General features: G+C 36.8%; 1 protein-coding gene across 4 annotated transcripts in view; it reads right to left on the bottom strand.

Annotated features, from left to right (window-relative positions):
• The window catches only part of NCKAP1 (NCK associated protein 1), a 63,842-nt gene that overhangs the window by 13,166 nt on the left and 26,234 nt on the right, over positions 1 to 24,442 (bottom strand). For all 4 annotated transcript variants that reach the window (XM_065069054.1, XM_065069055.1, XM_065069052.1 and 1 more), the window contains 22 exons: positions 23,531 to 23,673; positions 23,358 to 23,448; positions 21,117 to 21,254; positions 20,342 to 20,390; positions 19,698 to 19,854; positions 19,048 to 19,104; positions 18,430 to 18,526; positions 18,111 to 18,217; positions 16,864 to 16,996; positions 14,639 to 14,720; positions 14,133 to 14,191; positions 13,191 to 13,336; positions 12,562 to 12,694; positions 10,814 to 10,933; positions 10,366 to 10,505; positions 9,010 to 9,141; positions 7,652 to 7,870; positions 7,193 to 7,323; positions 6,805 to 6,902; positions 2,296 to 2,389; positions 1,478 to 1,560; positions 923 to 1,003 (listed from right to left, as the gene is read on the bottom strand). In XM_065069054.1, the coding sequence (XP_064925126.1) occupies positions 923 to 1,003; positions 1,478 to 1,560; positions 2,296 to 2,389; positions 6,805 to 6,902; positions 7,193 to 7,323; positions 7,652 to 7,870; positions 9,010 to 9,141; positions 10,366 to 10,505; positions 10,814 to 10,933; positions 12,562 to 12,694; positions 13,191 to 13,336; positions 14,133 to 14,191; positions 14,639 to 14,720; positions 16,864 to 16,996; positions 18,111 to 18,217; positions 18,430 to 18,526; positions 19,048 to 19,104; positions 19,698 to 19,854; positions 20,342 to 20,390; positions 21,117 to 21,254; positions 23,358 to 23,448; positions 23,531 to 23,673 (2,490 nt within the window). The remainder of the gene's footprint in view (positions 1 to 922; positions 1,004 to 1,477; positions 1,561 to 2,295; positions 2,390 to 6,804; positions 6,903 to 7,192; positions 7,324 to 7,651; positions 7,871 to 9,009; positions 9,142 to 10,365; positions 10,506 to 10,813; positions 10,934 to 12,561; positions 12,695 to 13,190; positions 13,337 to 14,132; positions 14,192 to 14,638; positions 14,721 to 16,863; positions 16,997 to 18,110; positions 18,218 to 18,429; positions 18,527 to 19,047; positions 19,105 to 19,697; positions 19,855 to 20,341; positions 20,391 to 21,116; positions 21,255 to 23,357; positions 23,449 to 23,530; positions 23,674 to 24,442) is intronic.

Genomic DNA, 24,442 nt, shown 5'->3' with positions numbered 1-24,442 from the left:
TAAACTGTAATGTACTTTTACAAAGAAGATTGATTTTTGTTTTTTTTTTTTTTTTTTTTAATTTAGTGAATCTTTATACACAACAGATCTCAAGTTTCTTTCCTCAAGGGTAAATGGTACAATGTAAAATTCAAGTTCAGGAACAACAACATATTCTGGCCCTCAAAAATGATACTTTGCTCAGGAGGATATTTCTAAATATTGTTTCCGTAAAAGTGAATCAAGAGTTGCACCATGTATAGCCCACTACACATTTTCTGCAAATCAAATGCCACAACACCATTAAGAAGCTTGCAAACCTTCATAGCATCTAAGCTGCAAAAATTGATTATGAAAACCAGCTCAGCTGCAGCTACTGTGCATATGCGTCCAGAAGCCATAAGATGTACTGACAACGGTTTTAGATAGAAATTAATACCATTCAGAAGCAAGGCACCTTATTTAGGCTTCTGAATGGTGTGTTCACAAGAATTTTCAATTTAAGGTCAAAATCAGCCTTGTAGCTATTATATGTTACATAGAGCTCCAACCACGTACACAGAGTTCTAGAAACATTTAATTTTACCAGTTATGTGCTCACACCGCAAAACATCTTAGTATTCTTCCCTTTATCGCTTAGTCATGTTTTAACACTCGGTAAATTTTGTTCTTAACTCTTTCCATTGAAGTTCTCAAATGTGATTACAGGTGCTTATCCTATTAGATGTGGTATGGGGTGGGGCTTTTGTTGTTGTTTTGTTTTGTTTTCCTTTTTCTTCTACCCCCCTTCCCGAACATCAGGAGGCTGCAGATGCACAACTACTTCGCTCTTTGGAGAAAAAAAGAGGTGTTCTTTGTTTCTGGATTATTCCCACTAAGCATGAAAGTCTTGCCCTCTTACATATTTTCAGTAAGCTACATCAGCCTTTGGGCCAAACATTACCTTCATGTCAGTCTCTCTTGGAATGTGATCTTTGAAGTCCTCAATGGAACTTACAAGGAAAGGAATGTGGTAGGATAAGACCTAAGAGACACAAACACATACAAAATGAAAAAAAAAATAACTTCCCATGTTAATGATCAATTAGACACTGCCATTATTTTAGTGGACTCATTATTTAAATGAGTTTTTATTTTACGCATATGAATTTGTTTGTAGATTTAAGACATTAAAGCCTAATAAATGCAAAATCAAATTGTTAGCAAACAAAGTGAAATGAAAGCTTTTAAAATGTACTAAACACAGAAAACATTGAGAGGCACGCTCAAACTAAAACCTGCATGTTTTAACGTAACATTTCTCTGAACAGTACTTAAAAAAGTAGATTTCCCCCACCCCCAGCTTGCAATTAAAAGTTCAGTTATGACTGAATGTTGCCATTTTACCCACAACCTTTTAAGAGGTAGCATTTCAAAATAGTGAAGCTTCAAATACCTTTTCATTCCATTAAATTAAATACAACAAGAATAATTCAGAAGATATTAAGTTATTTCTTACATCTCTAAGTGCTTCCTGTGCCAATGACCGAAAAGACAAGATAACACCAATAATCGTCATTCTCTTCAAAACACTGTCAACAGCTGAAGAGAAAGTAGAACAACAGTGAACAAGAACCTGTTGATGTTTACAAGCTCAGCTCTTCAAAAAAGACAAGTAAAACATTTAACAAAATACTGAAAAACAAGGTACTGAAACAATGGCATTCCTTAAAAGAGCCAAAATAAGCAATGCTTAAGTCAGCTTTTATATCTAAGCTGACAATGGGATTTTCAGTAGAAAATGTATCCTGTTTACCACTTCACGGAACAACCCTGTTACACACAGCTCACAATATTGGATGCTACCCATAGTTCTGTGTTTTCTTGAGGCCAAAAGTATCTCTTTCTAATATTTATTTTTGTAAAAAATAAACCCTCATGTTAATTATATCTAAATATTCTTCCAAAGAACACAATAATTTACATTGTGATGGAATCAAATCAGAAATGTGTGTCAAAAAAGCCTACGTTTTCTCTTCTATGGCTACATACCCAGTTTGCAGTTTAGTGTTGTTACAGCTATGTGCTGTCATCCCTGAAGAGAAAAAGATGCTCAAAGCTCATCACTACTAAAGTGCACTAAGTAACACCAAAATCTCATTCTATCTGTACATGAGAAGTCTGGAAAAATTTGAAAAGATGCATCAGTTTACACAAGCGCACGTACATTTTGCTACTTCTGTATACTTAATGCAGAGAAATTAATTTTTCCTATTTTAAATATAAAGATAAAAAAACCAATTCTATATGTTTAGTAGGACCTTGCTAGTTACCCACATGATAATCTTTTAAAGAGTGCTGCCATCTGGTCTGGCTTGTCAAAGCTGGTCCTCATTTGTGTCAGAACTTCAACGTTCTCCACCACAAGTTTCTAAAAAGAAGCAAGGATTCAGGTCAGCTATAGATTTCAGTATGTTAAAGGACAAATGCATGCTTTGGGATATTTCACTCTGGCAGAGGAAATTAAACTCATGGAATACAGATGTACCCACTGTGTTCTTAATGGCACTACAATATCAGTATTATTATCAGGCACTACCCTACACAAAAATAAGCTCTGAATCAAAAAGCAGAGGATCAGACACCCCTTGAAACATGATTTTTATGTTCAGCCATGCGTGCAGCTTCTTAAAACAAGGGAAGGAAACTCAGCAAACCACAGAATCACAGAATGTCAGGGATTGGAAGGGACCTCAAAAGATGATCCAGTCCAATCCCCCTGCCGGAGCAGGAACACCCAGATTGAGGTTACACAGGAAGGTGTCCAGGCAGGTTTTGAATGTCGCCAGAGTAGGAGACTCCACAACCCCCCTGGGCAGCCTGTTCCAGTGTTCTGTCCACTGGACTCTCAACTCGCGCCTCATCCGTGCATGGACAATACTCAATACATTGTAGTTGCTCTCTCACATAAAGAGCAACTTCACCACCATGCATGGCTGGCCTGTCTTTCCTGAAAAGGACATAGTCATCCATGACCACATTCCAGTCACGTGAGCTGTCCCACCATGTCTCTGTAATTGCCACTAGGTCATAATCTCTGGCCCCAACACAGGTTTCTAACTCCTCCTGCTTACTCCCCGTGCTGCACGCATTGGTGTACAGGCATTTCAGAGAGCGAGCTGAGCACACCGATTTCACCCCAGGGGTATGGGAGGCCTCCCAGCCCTCATGAACTCTGGAGTGATGCCCTACTGATGCAAGCCAGGCTACAACCCCATCCCCCTTCGAGTCTAGTTTAAAGCTCTCCAAATGAGCCCTGCTAATTCCTGTCCCAGCATCAAACCTGAACAATAGATCCTCATGCTATTCAGCTTTTTGTAAGAAAAGGATACATGTATCAATAAAAATGCAGAATCACTAAGTAACCCATTATTTTGTGTTGCTCCTCTCACCAGGTACACTGTAAAGCTTAGATACTTTATGTTCGTAAAATTTAGAAAAGGAATGAAGAGTGTAAGAGTTAGATTGTTAAACCTCGGTGCAGTTTACTTGAAATTTTCTTCATTACAATATAGAATAAAAACAAAGACATCCATTAAAGTTCCAACACCTTAGCCTGAAACAGTTAAACTCAAGTTCAATATCTTTCAGTCAGTTTGACCAATGTATGTCTGTTTCTAATTTGTAACAGCTCTCACGTAATAGCTTCCCTGCAATCATTCCCGAAATACGTAACAGATTTAAATTATAGAGATTGCATAATCACAACTGTAAAATGTCAGATCCTAAATGGGTTTCTTGCTAGCTGAGGAACTCACATTGTGCCAAGTGGTATTTTTAAATGCTTTTCAAGCAAGAAATAGGTACTTCATTTTTACAGTTTGTATCCCAAGTGCTCTGATTCAGAAAAGGAAAATTTTATTATCTCTCTTTATGTAGAGGACAACCAGCAGCTAAGAAAATTTAGATCTCTTGTGTGCTTCTGAACATCAAATGAAGAAAGTGCCTTCTTTTAAAGACTTCATGCTTTGATATTAAACATTATTAGGACAGAGAAGAACTAAAAGATGGATAAATAAAACAAGATATTCTGGACTGAGGGTGGTCTTCCAAAGCGATTATTAATAGTTTTATTTTTCAAGTGTATTTATTCCAATCCACCTTAATTTCAAGGCAGCACACAGAAAAGGAGCAATGAGGAGGGAGCAGTAAGAATCATTGTTCATCAAACATGTAGGCCACTATAAGCCTGGAGCATAATTTAAGATATATCAAATGGAATGTAAGAAGAGACATACCTGCAAGAACCTACTTCTAAGGATCAAAGAACATTTGACTTTTGACAGTTCTACTAACTGCTTTAATAGTTTTATTTCACTTCAACCCACACTGAAAACAGGGCAAAACATGTCAACTGGCAAGCAGGGAAATTAAATTTTGGAGTAAATATTCCTGTGACCACAGTAGCAGAAAAAACCAACACAATTTAAACTATGATGCTGCTATGAAATAAACGGTGGTCTGTGTTTACTCCCACCTCCTAGTCATGTAGCCTGCGCAAAGCAGATCTGCCCAACAGCTCAGACCTCTCAGGTTCAATTACACCGTGCCATGGTTGTGCTGTTTCCATAACCTCCAGTCTTATCCATAATCCACCCAGTCCTCCCACTTACATTCTTCTTATCTTCAGTGAGAAGCAAGGAAAGAAATAAGCCATACAAGAAGTAACAAACTAACCACTTCCAAGAATGTGTGCACAGGGACATACAAGACCCATTTCCATGCTGAAAGCCAAAGCAAGACTGGTTTGCACTGAAATTGAGATGGGCAATTTAAAACCAACTGATGTATCAGAACTTGGCAGATGTGTGACATTTAAATTTCAATCCCTCAAAGCTCTCCAGAATACAAGATTGAAGGCAATAGCCCACGCACATTGTTATTGAGTCAAGCTTTCAACTTTACAAAAAAATAACCAGAATGTTGGTTTAAGATTTAAAAGGAACTGGCTGGAATACAGTTCAAATAGTTACAGAAATGAGGCAAAACTTCCCCTCCTTGTCCCAGTCTAAAACTTCAGATATAAACCCAACACCTGGTCCCACTGCGGGAAGCAAAGCAAGCATGTTGAACCCTACTCTTAATAAATTCCCCATTCTATCCTCCTGTTGCTTCCTTCCCCCAAACACAGATGTTTCTCAGTGCTCTCTTGCTAAGCCAACGGCACGTCAGCCAGAGAGATGAACATTTTATTACTTGATTTTTTTCTTCCAAGTATGGGGTCATGTGCATGTGGATCTGCATTACGTTCTGCTTATCCTCTGCAGTACCACAAAACAACAAATCTCAGAGACAATTTAAAGTTGCTTTTTTAAAAACATACACAGAGCTACAATATCAATCATGCTGATTTTGAGGAAGTATGGCAACTCCGCGCTAAGTCGACAAATACAGCAGCGACAAATAAACATCTGCCCAACGGCTTTGTGTTTGACTTGCAACATGACATATGTCACTTTGTGCCTAGCCAGGAGATAAAGAATTTATCCTTAAAATCATTGTGTTCTCACCTGGAAAGTCTCCGCCTAAAACTCAGAAATTCGAATGGACATAAGGAATCCACGATTCTGCCTGGCTTGTCACTGAGGCCAGGGCTGCTGTGGCAGCTGGAGAAGCACAAGCAGCCCCTCTCCTTGAGCTGTCACATTGAATAAAAGGTTTCTGATCTTTTTGGGCATCATATAATATATCCTAGCTACTCCGCAGCACTGAAATCCACAATGTTTACAGAGAGAACATGATCTTTGAAAGTGTAACATGGTCTATATTAAAAAGACACACTTTTAAAGGCCTTGTATGCTAATAAATTGTTGTTGAAATAAAAAAAAAAATGGAAGTTCCTTAGATTGCTGAAGTATTCATGTGCATTTCAAAAAACACAGCATGCCTGAATAGTTACCAAAAAGTCCTTATTGTAATTAGTGGTTGAACAAACTGAAGATGATAAGATGTAATAACAACTTAGAATTAAATTTGGAAATGACATTAAAAGAGTAATTCATATGAAAAGCAAATATATGCCCATTAGTGGTATTTTAATAGTATGACTATCCTGGTAAAGTAGTACACATTATTAAAGTTATTAAAACCTCTTTTTCCATAAAGTTAATTACATAGGTACCAAGCGCTTTCCCTGTCATTGTTGCTTGTTTTGAATATACATGCAACTAGTTTCCTTGACATACCCATATTTCCAATTCTTTTTCATGGCACCAACTTTATAGTTTGTGTTGCTATAGGTCTCCAGTTTTTTTATCAGAATACAGACATTTATAATAAATGGATACTGTTAAGCCAGAGGGAAAGGTATGTCTAAAACTAACAAAGGAAAACTAACAAAAAAGGCCCAAAGTCTCCCATCCATGTAAACTGAACAACAGATGCTAACACACATGGCCAAGAAAGTAGGTCCTTGTAAATGACTGAGATACATTTGAGATTTCATGCTGAGTTTTGAGAGTCAACAGACTTAGGTAAGCTCTTCACAAGCACCTGGAGATTTCGAAAAACATTCCTCTTCCCGTTGATGATAAAAAAAGACTTGACTCCCAACTGAGGGTATCTAACATAGAAACCAACAGAGCCTGAGTAAAGTCCTGCCCATTCAGCTGCTGAAGAATGTGGGATACGCATGTACCACATGTGCAAATGTACTACAAAATAAGAGTGAAATTCACAGCTTTATCAGTGTGTTTGACGCAGTCATTTCAAAAAGACGGCATGCAGAAGCACAGCTATCAGACAGAAAACCACCCGCCTGCCCACCCACCAGTTTCCCAAGGTTACCTTGAGCTCAGCAACCTGTGAAGAAATGTGCCACATCAGACTTTCACTTAGGAACTTCATGCCGTATGGTCCCAGAAGTTCGGAAAGGGCTCTCATTTCTGAGAAAGAAAACAAACTGCTCTACCTCAAACATGCCTTCTTCAGTTATTTGATGCCTACCATGTATCTAGCAATAGTGTTTTATCGCAACAGAACTGCAGCAGTTCTGCTGGTCACCCTATCGTGACCAAAAACAGGAAAACTGAGCTCTCAAAACACAGAGGCAGCATGAATAAAAAGTACTTAAAACACCACTGACGGTTAACAAATGCTGTCTATAATAAAATGCTCTAAGAGTTGCTGTTACTCCTGTCCCTCAAAAACATTCAGTAGAAATATCAAGGTTTACCTGATATGTCAGAGTATTCCTCTGCATTAAATGTCAATTCATTTTCTGTAGGCAAATTCACAAATGCCTTCATGGCTGGAAAATAGGCTATGTGACCATTGCTGACTTGTCGTAGCAAAGTTTCCAAATACCTTATCAGAAAGGGAAAAGGTTTTACATTAAAATATACATGTTCAGATACTCCATACAGATGCAAGTATACTTGTATGACAAGGGACAGCAAAGCCTATAGGCTAAAGTTCTAATTTCATAGTTCAACTGATGCCTGTATCTTAAATCTACATCTCCCCTATAAAGAGAATTTCACAAAAGGCAAACTTGAAAGTGCTTTTAACATGTATTGGGAGAAGTGAAGTTCTGAAACTTGAGAAAATTCCAAACAACTCCACTTCTCCAATTCTAGATTTTTAATTAAATAAAAATAATATTAAACTTGTAATTGTTCATACAATTACTTACCAATTTGTGTACAGACTGGTAATGGTTGGCTCACCATGACTATCTAAATGCTGGGTTTGCTGAAGCAGAACATTGTTAAATACTCGTGTAATGTCGATCTGTACATAATTTTCTATTGACTGGAGGACTGTCATATAGGCTCTTACACTGGTTAACAGCTCTGAAGGCTTAGCAATTTCTTGTGTTGCTTGATTATACATAGTCATTCCAACAATCGACCTTTTAGAAAAAAAAAATGGAAACAAATAAATTTCATTTGCTAGTAAAATTAAACAAAGATGCATCTATAAATATCATTTTAGATTCAAAGTTTTTATTCAAATACTTCTCCAATCTGCAAATATAAAACTCTACTCAACACACAGACTACACCAGCACTTTTAAAAATAGTTCTAGATGTCAAAGACAATTGTATTCACTTAAATACACTTAAATATCTGAAAAATAATTCTAAATTGAACATTTATTCTCTTTGGCTAACTAGTCTTGTTTCTTTCACAAGGCAAGAAAAAGGAAAGCAGACTCTGAAGGCCACCTGCCTGTGGCTTCAGTCCCAATCCACAAGCCAACCCCCACTCCCCCAAATGAAGAAAAAGCAAATATGACCTGCACTGGTCTAGGTTCATAAACCTGAAGATTACAGCTGACTTCTTATAAAGCCATGAAGTTATCTTTACTTTTATGCCACCTGATCTTATTTTAAAGATGGGAGACTCCAGAGACCTAATATTATGTCTTGATGAGTAGCAGCTTTATTAAGTCTTTATACCTTGTATGGAATATATAATTAGCAATCTTTGGCATAAAATACAACCAGGATAGCTGGCTCTTTAAATATTAAGTCCTCCCCAGAAGTTGCCTATTTCTGTAAACAGCAATGGGAAGATCAAGGTAGGAAGAGACAGGAATATCAAGCAGCAATACTTTTTATTCTAAGAAAAAAATTAAAATATCTTCTCAGTTGGCTTTGTCAGGTCTTGAGTTCCAATTTTTAGATTTTCCTTTCAGCAAGCCAGTAAACTCAAACACTTGAAACAATCCAGCACAGTGCAAAAGAATGGCGGGAAGACAGTCTTTATACATGTGTAAAAACAGGCATCACCAACTCCTACAAAATACACAGGACTAGGAATGCAGAATCAGGCTATTGTACAGGTGATATTAATTTCCAATATATTTTGTTTTAAAGAGAAACTAACAATTGTGTGCGTCTGAACATATAACTCAACTGTCTTTTCAGTTTCGCAATCCATCCTTCTAAAAACTAGTTTTCTGTATTAGGCATACAATACTTCCAATGTCAAATAACAAAGACTTACGTGGTATATGAACACATTTATCTTTACAACATTTCTTACTTGGTAAAGCGGATTTCCAGGTGAGACGTTAAATATTCTCTTGGGGTAAACGTGTGTTCCCAAACCACCATGTTCGGTACATAATTGATTGAGAAGCAGAGCTCAGAAAGTGCAGTGTGCAGTTTGTCCAAGCTTTAAGAAAAGGCAACAAGAAATCAAGAAAATTATTTAATGTAGCTTAAGTACGTATTATCATGGAAAGCACATGCTGAAAGGAAGACATCCCAAGAGCAAGTGCAGCTCTAACTCTTCCTTTCATTATCTTTTTTCTGCTTTGAGACACTGTTCTAGCTTATTTAAAAGAAGTATTTTGGGTAAGAACACTTCCTACAACTGTACACTGATCTGCATCACACACAGCGATGCGAGAGATATGCATATTTTTATGTGTATATATATTTTATTTTTCCCTTCAAAAAGAAGACTCTGTTAAGGTGCTTCTTCCCTAACTGAACCAAGCAACACAAGTAATCGATACTAAAAAGCAACACTACTAACCGATACTAAAAACCTAAAATATTGGGGGAGGGAATCTTGAGCTACAAGTAAGTTCTTTTCCCTCAGCTTCCCTGATCTTGTCTCTGATGTCTGCAGTTGCAACTGTAGCAAAACCACTTCCCTTTCAGCAATGAGTGTTTATGCACTCCCAGCCACGACACTAAACATTTATTATTCCCTTTTCTTAGCTTCCTTCCTCTTCATACTTTTATGACTCTACCATCTTGTCCTCCAATCTCTCCTAAAAATTATCTTCTACCTTTTCCTTCCCTATCATCTTTTACACTTAAACTGTATTTATTAACCTTTCTCTCTTAGCTCTTTCAGGTCTGGCGTGTTAGTTTTTTTGTGGTAGTGCTGTTTTTAATTGATTTGCTGATCCTTTCATTTTTTCTGTAGTAACTAACAAGGAAACCTTCCCCAGCCAGTACTGCAGCCTCAACTGCATCCCAGGGGCTGAAGGCAGCACGGAGCCTTTTGGCAGCAAGAACTCCCAGCCCAGCCTGTACTTCGGCCAGTTAACATGAAAGCATGGCAGAATTCACCCACACCTTGGTATCGCACTTCTGTAACAATTTAATATGACTATACAGCAAACCTACCTACAGCACGGCGATCCTTTCTGCTCAGGAAAGGGAACAGCCAAAGGGATAAATTCAAGAGATACACATTCTGATAACTGTTCATAACAGAATTCACTCTCCATGCAAACTACAGAAGCATCATATGCTCACAAACTACGAAGCTGTATTTACAGTCAAGCTTACTTGAGTAAATTAAGCAAGAAGCATTCAATATGTCAAACACACATGTTTTGACTTAGGATTCAAGGTGAAAGGAACAGAAGAGGCGGCTTACTTTGTCACAACCAATCTGTTTTTCCTCATGCTTTCTACTCCTGGTTTCTCCCTTTCAGGTTCTCCTTTCTTTCCAGTCTGTTTTTTTGACTTCTTGTTCACTGCTTGACTGATGGTTTTGGCACAATGCTTTGGCAGCAACTAGTAAATGAAAAGAAATAGCCCATCCAAATTAAAATCCAACTTTTTAGCAGCCATGACATACAAACTAAGCTTATGGTCCCCATGCAGACTTCACACAAGTAACATGTTCTTTTGAATACTAACTACAAAACGCAAATATTAAAAAGTCTTCCTCAAATCACCTTCCATTTTACAAACAGAAAAATCTTCCCCTAAACGGGGTTGGGGGGGGGGAAGAGGCAAACAGGAAATAGAACCATAACATTCAGAAAGTTGAACAGAGAAAAATCTCAAAGGAGAATTAAAATAGACACAACCACACTCACCTGATCACTCAGTGTACACTGTTCTGTGCAAATGTCTGTGATAAGGTTTCGAGCTTGCTTAGCCATTTCATCCAAGAACATGTTACACAAGGAAAGACTACGATCTCCAATATGATGTCGCTGTTAAGGAAGAAAACAAGGGGAGTGTGATTTTCAGTTTCTTGTTAGTCCTACAATACTCACACAAGACACACCATACTGCAGATAACAGTCCACTGCATCATATAAGTAGGGTATGAGAAATACTAAATTAATTAGTCCTCAATAATTTCAGCTCCAGGTTTTTTTATTTTTAGAAGCAACTTGAACCATGAAATCTTCAAAGCCACTGACATGGAATTTTATCTACTTTATCATGGCCAGTACTCAAGGTTTCTGTGCATCTCTTCTTCATTTATTTGTACCAGTACTAAATCTAGAGCAAAAGAGCATGCAACTCAAGCTACAGAGAAAGCAGAGTGTTCCTCACAGCACTGGAAAAGTCAATAATGAAGGCCTGCTGCATTAATTTCTGGACTCAGTCCCTTTGTCACTGGATCTGCACAAGCACAGACTGTCTCACTCAAATCTTTCTTTCACCACTGATGTTTACTTTCCAACAGCCACACTACCACGCATTGTACACAGTGCAGTGAAGATTATTTTTCCAAAATGATAATAGTTACCAAGTTATACAATTCAGATATTGAATTCAACGCGCTCTGGCTGTGGCAGAATGTGCTTGCTGTAGCTGAATTCACAGTAACTAGTGTACAGTGAACTCTCGCTACCAGTTCCTTACTGTTTCTATAATTGTTCTGAAAGACATCTCTTGTTCTGAAAGGGAGCTTTCCTAGAAACGTTTTAGTGGTTGTCTAGTATAAATACAGTTTGCAGCTTTTTAAAGCACAGTATACTGGGAAAATAATGATCTAGACATATATTGAGATGGTAGCAGATGAGGATTTTAAAGTTTAAGTACAAAAAAACCTACATCGCACATATTACAAGAGGTCTTATTCATCTAATTGTTTCAGATGAGTGCTGCTGAGAATGAAAACACACTTTTATGAGCACTACACAAAATTGGCCAAGTTAACCCCCGGAGTAATTCCAAAGTCAATGGACAAACAGGAAATGTAGTGAAGGATCTATTTAACTGCAACAGAAATAGAAAGAATTTCCTCAGAATCAAACTACTTCCCTTAACAAAGACTCTGTTTCTTTAAGCAACACTCTGCATTTTTCATTTCTAATTCTAATCAAAGAGAGCTTGCATTACCCCATGCTTACCAAAACAAATGCTTGCATTATACTGTATATAATTTAGGATTTTTTCTTTTAATCTTACTGAAGAAACACTATTAATAACAAGCCATACAGAACTCCCAATTTCCTATTTCCTTTTTCTATGACTTTATAAACCATTTGAAAGAAAAACCGTTGCTTGCAAGTTTTTATATGCATATGAGATTTATTAGCATCTAAGGCTGAATGACCCCCAGAAAAGTCATCTAACATTTGTACCTTAGTTTAACCTCTCTTTAAAGCAAAGATAATACTGCTTACTCACTTCAGAAAAGGATTTTGAGCTCTACAGGTGAAGAATCATACAAGAAGCTATCTACTTGTTTTACTTCAATTTTTACCACTCTCCTCCCTCAGATTTTACATTGCCACCACGAACACAATCTTGCAGTGCTCAGCTCCAGACCTCTCTACTTTAAATGAGAAATGAAAATAACTAAGATAATATGTTTAAAAATTACCTCTTCTGGGCACAGTTCATGGGTACAGCTCATAAAATGAGTACAAAGCAGTGGGAATGCAATTGAGTATCTTGATTGAGAGGGAAGCTCCAAACACTGCTGAAACATCTTCTCAAAAGCACGACTATAAAAACTGATCAGAAAGAGACATTTAAATGGAATACATACATAATTTTGCTGCAAATAAAGTCTACTTCACACAAATCAAACATGCTACTATTGTAAGATTTATAGTTATAACTTATCAAAAACTGCATCATACTTTCAAGTAAGTTTGTTTTCTGCGTTCACTTATTATGCATTTTATTTGCATCTCTCTATTATTATCATTATCATAATAATCTTATTATTCTGATGTTTGCCACTTCAGTACTGCAAAAACTTGCACGTTTTGCAAAAATCTATTGAGGAAGAATCTGCAAATGACACCAGATAAATTATGTGACTGCTTGAAGAATCTCTGACATCCTCAGAAATACCTTTATCAAACTCTGATAGAAACCAGAAATTCTAATTGATTTTCCCGCTGGCTTATCTTTCTACTAAATGTGTTATTTAAAAATGACACTTGCAAGAACAAACCAAACAATAAACAATAAAAAGCTTCTACAGTCAGGTTAGCAACATACCAAAATATAGAAAGATCGGAAGTTTCAACCAACATCTCCACCAAAGAATCTACCATTTTTGTGTGAAAAATGATTGTGTTCATCATTTTTCCTAGTTCTCTATGGTCTGCAAGACCAAGTGAAGCCTTAGAAACACTGGTGTAGGCCTGGAAAGACACAAGAAAACTTTGATATACATACAGCTGGTTTTTTTTCCAAATTCCATTGCTATTGCCCAACACAAAAGTTAAATACTGATTATGCTATGTGTAGGATACCCATGTAGTTAAAGACCATGAATAGACGGCTTTATCTTTCCACTACAGCTTAAGAAAAGCAAACTGCCTTTCAGTGAAGTCTCCAAATGTCATTTGAACGTGACACCAATTCAGAGATAAAGTGTAGAACAAATGCACTGACAAAAGACAAGCATGCACTTGCGAGACCCCACTTTAACAATCAGGTTTTGCAAGGCAAGAAAAAGCAGGTGTATCTTGAAAATATAAAAATAACATGTCTATCTAATCTTGAGGCAATTGATCTGCAGTCTAAACAGTACTCCCGCCTTTATTAAGTCAATGGAAGACACTGTTATTGCAATGCACAGGAGTGATTTTCTGACTGAATGTTATTTTCCCCCTGAACAGTCTCTGCCTCCCCTGGGCTGGGCAGGCTGAATCACTCCATACGCTGCACAGCCGCCAAACTGTTCATCCTCAACACATTCTATTTCTGAACTGTTATAAACACCCCAAAGAACGATTTGCATAAAGTATGCAATGCAAAGTTACACGAAAATCTAGCAAATTATCTGCTTAAGTATTTTTTCTATTTTAAAAGAGCAAGTTATTCTTAGATAGCCTGTCATCCACTTGCAGTGTGAGAGTAATCTATGAGAGAAGTAATTTATGAAACACTTGGTTTTAAGTTAGTAAAGTGCCACACATATTAACAAAGTCTTACCTGCAATCTAAACCAATCTAATCTCATTCCTCTGAAGTCAAATACCTCTCCATCTTCAACTGCATAAGGGAACAATACAGAACATAAAACCTTTAGGAAAACAACTACAAATCCAGCTATACTATATCAGACATCCTAAAATACTCTAAAGTACTCAAGAACTACTTGGGTACTGAACCTGATGCTTTTACCCAAGAATTTCGATCCAGCACAGACACGCTAACAGGAATTTAAATATCTAGATGAAAGCCTATGTAATATGCCTTCTAAATTAAAAACTAGGATTACTTCCAAATAGCATTCTTCAAAAGCTGTATCTGTATAGAGCTGCCCTGGAAAAAGGACACACAACAAGAAGCCGATACCATAATGAAAGAGAAACAAGAGAGTAAGTTGAGTTTACACAAGCTATCTGCTTCAACTGATTGCATGAAGCACAAATTGATGAAGCTTTCCAGAGGAATCTGCCATTCTGTTACTATTTTCCCAAGTTCATTTAAACTTACCTTGTTTCACGCTTAGTGAAGTCATCGTGTTTACGAAAGAGGACATGATGATTGATTCATCCTCAGGGCACACTGAAAGATTCTAAAATAAATGTTGCTGCTATTATTATTTCAAACTTGCTTTATGAAATAATGTCAATACGCATGCCCAATTTATCAGCTATGCTTTCAAATGTACAAAAATTTACACAAGATAACTTAATCGATGGAATATTTCAAATAGCACTATTTAAAAGCTTTCACTTTTTAATTCATTGGTTGATGACAGGTACCTAGAAAAGCTTGCTTCCAAACCAACACCTTCTTAAAACACAAAAATCTGGCAGTAAATGGGCCCACCAATATTCAGAATGTAGGCATTTACAAAATAGACACCAAATATTACCCTGTTATATACCAGATAGCAAACATTTTCCAGACCTCTACAGGCACCTGACCTGTCTGCAAAGAAAATTTGGCCATGGCAGGATGTAACAGAGACAACATCAGCATCACTGTCCTGGTTTTGTTAAAAACCAAGTTTCTCTTTTAGTGAATTTGCCTGTCAGCTAAAGCTTTCATATTAGCTGCATTTTCCTGGAGAACCAGACACATGTTTTGGTAAACATAACAATGGAATGCAAACTTATTGATAAGCACAGATGGACATCTCGGGAGAGAGGCAACCAGAAACAGGTGACCAAGAAACTGACCAACTGTGTATAACATTCCATTCACATGAATACTTCACATAAAAGTGGGAGATCAGGAGGATCTTGTCCCTTTTTGCTGCATCGCCGACATTAGGAGAGGACCTTGCTAGTCGTCCCTGTGAACTGAGACCTAGTGAGAGACTGAATCCAGCTCCGACTGGCTGCAGAGTCCAATCCAGGATTTTGGGTGCAGGTTCTGCAGTTGCTGAGACTTTTCAAGATTGGTTTTGTATATTTTGTATTATATTCTCTATTCTTATTAGTAGCATTAGTAAAACATTTTTAATTTTTCCAACTCTACTCTCTGTCCTTCTCTTCCTCCTGATCGCCTGTCCTGAGTGGGAAGGGGGCAGAGGGAGGGGCATAAAGGGGGAAGTGGGAGGGGAGAGGAGGTTAACAATACATTTGCCAGGGTTTTATTGTCACCCCACAATCTTAACCTTCGACAATCACTTTGCTTCCCACAAAACCCATTCTCAAGAGTTTTTCACTGACACTGACTTCTATGATTGGTACCACCTGAAAGATGGGCTATAACATTTTCAAATTTTACAAAAGGAGACAGTGCATGAAAAAGCAGTTTCATCAAATGATAAAATCATATTTCTATTAAACAATACAATACAGAAGTTTCTCAGAATTCCAGCTGTGACTGACATTTTAAGCTGAAAAAAATCCAAATTATCACTCAGTCATTTGTCTAGTCTTGTGCTTGATACCTGTTATGAATTAATTACAACTAAAACTCAAGCCAATTATTTTTTCTTCATTTCAGTTTGATCCTAAGGTTTCTCCTATTTAAACAGAGTACACTTGTGCCACTTATACAGCATTTAGAAGTAACTCACTAAATCTAGGAAATAGTTTCCCAGGAATTGATGACAAATGTAAAAAAACTTAATTATGTCACTCTAAAAAAAAAAACACTCTGTTAACATGTAAGTACATAGAGCTATAAGCAAAAAAGCCCTAAGTACAGTTACTTTGGTATTGAATGCAAACTCAAGGATTCAGTTACATCTAATAAACAGTGATACAAACTGGTATTTAAACCATTTAAGAATTCATTTAAATAAAGAGTATGTAAGCTCCACCTCCTGGTAACTGGTGTAGTGCTTGAAGTGTGAAATTAATTTTTGAAAGCTTGCTGTACAGACTCAGGTTCACAGACCCGACCTACTCACAAAATGTGGGCTCCATCTAGTGGTCACCAGGGAATGAAACCAAAACACTTCAGAAAGCCCATAATGTCTTGGTCAGGCTAAATAAAGAAAAGTTTCTCCACCCGTCCTTCAGTGGCAGTACTCCTTTCATTGTCCCTAAACATAACACTGCTTAATAACGTTTAAGTATTCATATAAAACCCTAAAGTACAACTCTAAATCCTAGAATTAAATAGCAAGTTAAGTTAATTCGCCTTATTCCATATGTTTTTCAAAATCCACAAACCAGGACACATTTCACATACATTTTGGATAAAAAGCCTTTTTTAAAGTTTGCATGTGAGAAGCCAAAACCACAGGCTTGACATACCTGAACAAGCTCATTTAAGACGACTGCATCAAAGCCGGAGAGATACTGCACATAGTACCTCTGCATCACAGGGCCGTATTTTCGCACATGTGCTCTGAGCTCCTCCATGTAGAATATTAGCTCGGCTATGTGTCTAGGCAAGACAACAAGGAAAAGCTTAGAAAATAGAAAACATCCAAAAACATTAAAAATATCTTCTACTGGTAGAATGCTTCTCAAGGGGATTTCCTCCTACACCTTGCTTTTAAAAGTATTACTTACAGGCAATTTCTGTATGAAAATACTTGTTCACCTTTCAAGAGGAGTTTACACAGGTAATTTTCTCTTTAAAGCAAAATCCACTCAACAAGAGATAAATTACCAGGATGCCTTGATGATAATCCTCAAAGGTTTGTACGACTATCCACTTATTTTTAGAAGAAGCCCTTCTATAATGCTCAATTTGAAGAAAAAAATGAAAAGAAAACAAAGAAACAAAACCAACCAAACCACATCCACACAACCCTGTAAAGTGGCTAAATCTGAAAAATACGATTGTAATGACTGCTTTTCTGTTGGGCTGGTTTTGGTTTGTTTGGTTGGGTTTTTTTAAAAAACCATGAGGATGGCTAAATACTTGCACAGGTTGTTTCAGAGAGGATGGGGGACCTTGTGATTGTCAATTCTTGTTTAAACTCCTGCAGTAAATACACAGACTTTCAGTTCAATCTTGTGTTCAATAATCTTGAGAACTCAAAGACAACTAGTGCTCTTCTGCCTATCCATATTCACAAATCTCTTAAGCCCATTTCTCATTTTTAACTACTCTTTATTATGACAATAATGCTCTGGTATATAAATAAACCTTATCTGATTTAAAAGTCAGTGTTGCTACAACACAGGAAATATTCTACAAATCAAGCTTTTTGACAGTTTCCTTCTCCCCACCAGCTTTGTTCAATGCAAATCAGTAACACTGACGATAAAGGATAAAGTGGGTGTTTTGTTCGTTTGTTTTACTTTCTCAAAGGAAAAAAAAACACATAAAGCTTTTATAAAATATTTTTATTTTATAAATACGCTTTCTAGAGAAAACAAACTCCCACCTATATGCTTCACTTTTTGGGATTCCCAGGTAAAGATTTTCTGAGCAGTTCCAATTCTTCCAGAGAGCCACCCTTTCCCAAGATTCCCTTGCCTTCAAATGCATTTCATCTGTCAATTTCTCATAAATATTTAAGGTATGACACTAAAAATTGTTAACATACTTATCTATGAAATCATCTGCGCTCTTCTTCGGCATATTATCTGCATGACGAAGAAGCCAAATAATTTCATCACGAGCAAAGGATAATGCCATAAATACAAAAAGTGCCTGAAAAAGAAAAGTTGTTCACAACTTTATAGATACATACAACAGTTGGACACCTTGTGCACACTAAAAGGCAACTAGTTTGTAAAACCAAAGAATCTTAAAACCTAAATAGGTTTTCTCTTTGAGTCAAGTGTGGTTTTCGAAAATAACATATTATCACCGAGAAACAAAATTAAGATAGCATAACCACAAAACATAACAACCATAATTACCTTGGGACCTAACAGGCCGGGCTGATCAGACAGGACAGTGGCCAGTTCTTTGAGTGCGGAACGTAAAAACTTGCGTCTCTCCCTGTGCATTGAACCGCTGCATCGAAAGAACAAAGCAAATCACCATCCACTCTGCCAACCACAGAACTCTTGAAGTTTCCAAACATTTGAGCCCAAGCATAGGCAGCTCATGTCATACAATTTCAAAAGTTCAGTATTTTAAAGGACATGGTTCAATTAAAATTGGCATTCCCATCACCAATGCTGTATATTCCTGAAGTATGGTTAAATTTAAAAAACAAGTTCTCTGCCCCTGGTCTGTGACGAGCATTTGACTCCACTAAAACATTTCTATTTAGTTTGCATTCACATTAAGTAATTAGACAAAAACTGGAGACTACATAAACTAAATGCTTCTGTCCTGAAAACTTGCAAAATAATCTAAAACTTGGGAAGTTAAATCGATAATTACAAACGATTAAGCAAATCCAGTACACGATCTCATTTGAAAATGCACAATTAATTCTGCATTCAACAAATCCTGTTTAAACATTCTTTATAACTTCACTAAGAAAAGCAACACTAAAATCTGTCAGGAAAACTCTGTAAGACACTTACGCATGGGAAACAGCGGCTTCTTTGCATTCTCTGATGTCATTAATACGCTTGTTGTACCTGCAAATGAAAACCAACCCGATACGGTAGTAAGTACCAGCAGCAGAATTTAGAAAAAACTGCAACTTGTGAGGAGCTGCAATGGTGCTGCAAGGAGGACACAGCAAAAAGCTCACGTAAGATTTATTTCCCTGCTCGGAGCTAAATGTTAAAACTGGATACCCAAAAGGAAAAAAGGTCCTGGTATTGGCTGGTAAAGACCGCAACTTGGTCACTGCCTGAGCTTTCATCTGATATGCTGCAGAAACAGTAGCACGTACTTGCAACTTTTTCAAGCAAACTCTGCATTCCTGACATCATTTTTCTTACCAAGATTAAGATTTGTGGGCGGGATCATCAATTTTAACTTTTGCCATTTTAGAGACTGATTCACCAGACTTTTTCAGAACCGAGATTAAAAAAAGGCACAATGGTTATGAAATGAGGCTCTTGGAAGTTATGTATTAAAGAAACAGTCAAGATACTAAGCAAAAACGTTTGTATTCTGACTATCCTCAAGCAGAATTTATATGAAGTAACATTTTCAAAACAGTTTTTCAAGAAACTAATTTTTAAACAGAGGTTCTGAAAGGAGAAAGGGAACAAAAACTTACCCTCGTATGTTTACAAACAGGTCTTCTGCAGCTTTGTGAATATGGAATACTTCATCTCGAAACAGAGCCAAGCAAGAGCTGCTTTGAAGTGCAAGTTTCCAAAGGTTCAAAGCTGTAGCATCACTATTTAGGATTCCATGGCACAAAATAAATCCAACTTCAAAAGTCCACATTGATTGATGTCACAAACCCGATGCACAAAGACAATAAGAGAACAGCGAGATTATTACATATTTTCTCTTAAACAGTTCATTGATAAAGTGTTTAATGGATAACATTGTTTTAAATATTAATAGAGAAATACCCCACACTGTTCCAGAAGAGGTCTTTTTTGCAAGGGTTTTGTACCATTAATAACTTAATGCTGATACTACTCAGCTATTTTCATCAGAGTGACTAAAGCCCTCGCTTTTAGTCAAAGTTTGGAATAACCCGATGACAAATTTTATTTCAGCAGCATATCCTGAACTCTACCTTCACTGCATGTAAAAGTATGATACATACAAATGAGATCTAATCAAGTTCTCTACAATCTAAATTGAATGCAACAGCTTTTGTACATTACAGAAAAGCAAGGAGTCTTTTATATGTAAACTAACTTTTTTTTAATAGAACCATGAGCTGTTTCAGAATATTTTACTCACAAATGATCCATTTTTCCATTGCATCCAAAGAGAGGTATTCACATGGCATCTGTTGAAAAAAACATTAATTTGTAGCCACATAGTGATATACAAGACAATACATTTTATGGGAAGTGCTTTTTAGAAAAAAATAAAGCCTTAAATGCTGATGAATCAGGAAAGGCTGATGCTGATTACTAATAGGGTATTGTTTTATCTCTTTAGAAATGGAGAGTCTGAATATTAAATGCTCTTCTATATCCTCCAATACCATGAACAAAATGGTGAACAAATTTTGGCAAAAGTTTCAACACACATTGTATTTAAGAACATTTAAGAACAAAGGGCTTTTGATGTATACTAATCATAACCTGACAGCTGTTCATATGTGAATATTTCCAGAGTGATGACCTTTCATTTCAAAACTGAGGCAGTAAACGCAAACAGTAAAAATTTTCAAGGTAAATCAGTTCTGATTTTCAGTTTGTTGGCTCACAAGCATCCAAGGCAGTATCCAGGATTCCTTCCTTCTACACTGCAGAGCTAGCACCGCTTCCCTTCATCTTTCAATTATCAAATACTGGAGGTGAAAGCATGAACTAACACAACGGAAGCTTTAATTAATGCGAGAAAACTTTTCCCCCGTACTAAAGTATTTCACTCTCTAAGCCAGCCTATTTACTTCTCTTATTAAAAGCCACATAAAGGTAATCAAACAGAAAATTAAACACCCCTATGTTATTTTCTGTAAAACCCTGCTTAACTTTATCATATAATGCAAATTAAAAGGCCGTACTGTGTCTGACTGTGCAGGGTTCAGCATTGTGCTGGGGGCACTGATGAGGCTCAGTAGTTGTGCGTTTCTCCACTGGTCAGCTGAGAGATTTCGTCGAGGATAGACCATCTGGAGTGAAATCAGAGCATCTGAAAGGGACTGGGGAAAAAACAAAACGAATAAATAAAAGACCAATGATTAGTTTAAAGATGCCCTCAAGGCTCCGTCTTGGATAAATGTTCAAGTTATTCACCTCATTTTGTGAACTGTGTGTTCCCTTCTCAGCGTTATTACTAACAATAATAAAAACATCTTACTGAACTAGTTCTGAAATTAAATTTGAAGTTAAAATCCATTGCATCTAGTTAACTTCACATATAAAAGACTATTTCAGGCTAAGGGAAGGATGCAGATAAGCAGGAGGGTTTGATTTTTTTTTTTTAATTAGAGCTATAAAATTCCAAGTTCAGAATTGGACGACATGAAAAAAAAAAATCAACAGGAGACAAGAAACCTCTCATGTACAACTGACAGATTTTCATTTTTTATTCAAGGATCCCAATTATTGCGTTATTCCCTTCTCTGTGACTTCATTTAGTAAGTCCTTCCTCTTCGCTAGCAAATGTTAATTTTTTTGAGCAGATATTGTCTGCAGGAACATCCTCATAGCAGACTAAGCTCATTTAACTGTGGATCCATGTCTTTTCCCTGTCTTTTGCATCAGTACTGGTGCTTGCCCAGGGAGCCATGTCTAAGCATTACACCAGCAGAGAAGGTCACTCAGGAAACAAAAAAAAATAAAAGAAAAAAGTCATTGCTGAAGCTAATTTAAAGGACTAAACAACTGTCAGTTTACCGCAAAGTAGTGAGATGATGGAAGGACAACTTAAATGTGCAGTTCTGGAGAGTGCAACCTAAGTCTGTGTTTCTATAGCATAGTGCCTGAAGGGATCCCTGACCCCAATTTATACCTCTAGCACAAGATAAAGAAGAAAAAAAGCCCTCAAACTGAAAAATGCCTTTACAAAACTCTTCAAGCGAAAGGATTCGTCCACTATGAAATATAAGAGCACAAACAAAGATAACACTGAAAAGTGAAGCATCTCTGCTAAAATGTGGACAAGAAAAGTTTAATTGCAAATGAGATCCTTAGCTAAATAAGCCTTAACAAGACAGGAACTGTGCAGAGGAAAGTATAAAAAAATAAGATCACAGATTATTTAGACAAATGAGAAGTATTCAAAACTATTCTGCTTCAAAGCACTTAGAGAAGTGGTTGGAAAACTCTCTGAACTTCTAGTGACTATCTTAAAAAGTTTATGGAACTTAAGAAAAATCTCAAGAGGACTAGAGAAGGAACACACAATCAGTACATAGATTGTGAAATAGGAAAACAACACCAAACCTTTAAAACTTTAGGCAGTAACTTAGTAATTAACTCCTGCAAAAGATTCCAAAATGTTGTTAGGCAATCATTTTGCAAGCACCTTTATAAATAAGTTGGTCAAGCACTGATCAAACCAACCTAGTTTCCTCCAACAGAGTTGCAAGACTGCTGGACAAACAGGGAAGTGAGTAACAGGATATACATTGACTTCGGTGAGGCTTCTGTCACTTTGCCAAGATATCAACATACAAAAACCCAGCCTAGATAAATCATCACAGAACTGTAGCACAACCAGCTGTGTAAGAATGCAAGCCTGAAAACGTTTGTACAGAAAACGCTTAAGGAACTGGGTTCATTTAACTTTGCCAAGTCAACCGAGCAGGGTATACAATGTCAGCTTTTGAGTACAGCATATATTATTAAAGAGGCGGCGGTGATCTCCAAGATCCCCAGTTTAAAGACAACGCAAAGCAAAAACCTTCAGGTTACAAAATAAAAACCAACATTCATCTAGGATGGTAAACCAGCAAAAAACTGGTTTCAGAGAAACATGAGCCGTCTCCTACACTTCAAACTGCAAACCAAACCACAGATGTAGCTATTCTCAGAAGAACAATAACTGATTCTTAATCCATTTCTAATCCATAGTGAATGAAATGGAACCTTACCGATGAGTCTTAGCATTCCTGTATTTCTATAGGTTTTGTTATTTAACAGGATATCAATCCCCAGCCCCAGGTGTCCCTTATAAGTAAAATCACCTGTAAAATTTATACCTAATGGTCTTCGACAAAACAAACTCTTGTATATTTACTTTTTTATCTCTGCTTCTGTCAAGTAAGGTTACTGAGTGCCTGTGAAAAGTAGTTACATACTTTACTGTGAGGTACAAATTCCTCCATCATTTTCTTTAAAGGATTTTCATAATCCACAATCATCTGGCCAAGGCGTGGATATTCTCTGTCACTAAAAACAACAACAAACAATTCACTCAGGTGGAGTTGTTACTATTATTATTGTACACATCATTAACACAACGGATTTTTACCTTGCTCCATGTGTCATTTCATGGGCATAGTTATACAATCCAATGATAGCCTTCCTTTCTTCAATTCGAGACAGCAATATCATCAGAGTTGTGTAGGTTATAATCAAATCTAGGTAGTTCTTTGTTAAATCAAAGTTTACAGTCTAGAGACAAAATACAGTCCATTATCATTCTAAAACTTTCAAAAACAAGCATAAAACATTTTCTTCACCTTTCCATCAATTTTCAGCTTTTTAAAAATACAACGGACTACCCCGATCAGCTTTTTTTCTGTTTGCATACAGACATGTATAATGTTAATTTATGCACTCAAATCCCCAGACCTGTTTACATTTCTGAAAGCAAGCATGCAAATAAATCTTTCCAGGATCTGGTGTTACAGATGAGCTGACTGATAAGAAAGCTTTTCTTGGATGTTACTAAGCAATCAGCAAGTGTCTTGCCTGCGAACTATAATTTAGTAAGACTCTGTCATAAAAAGCTGACACATACCCCACTGGCCTGGTAAGATCATTCCACAGGATATATACCTGCTCTTCTTTCATAGTATGAAATTAAGTCAGCTAAAATTTAGACTACTGACTAAAACTAGCAAGGTGACATTATGAACATTAGAAAAGAAAGCTGAGAAGAAAATTAAAAGCTGTTTGATGATTTGTTTTAAGGTTCGGTTTTTTTTTGGTGGTGGCTGGTGCCAACACCAGAAGTGACCTTATCACAGATCTCTTTGGTGGACAACAGTTATATTCCTGTTTTGTGAGTCTACATGGCTTAAGCATGTAGATGACAGTAAACCTCTAATAAACCTCTAAGATACAAATACAATAAAGTAAAAATTACAGAATAATTTGTATGTTTGATAACAGACAACACTGTTACTGCTGTCCATAAGTAGCCTGTTTAAAATGGTCT

This window comes from Columba livia, chromosome 7, assembly GCF_036013475.1.
Source record: "Columba livia isolate bColLiv1 breed racing homer chromosome 7, bColLiv1.pat.W.v2, whole genome shotgun sequence".
NCBI lineage: Eukaryota > Metazoa > Chordata > Aves > Columbiformes > Columbidae > Columba > Columba livia.
This window is presented reverse-complemented; position numbering and strand designations above follow the sequence as displayed.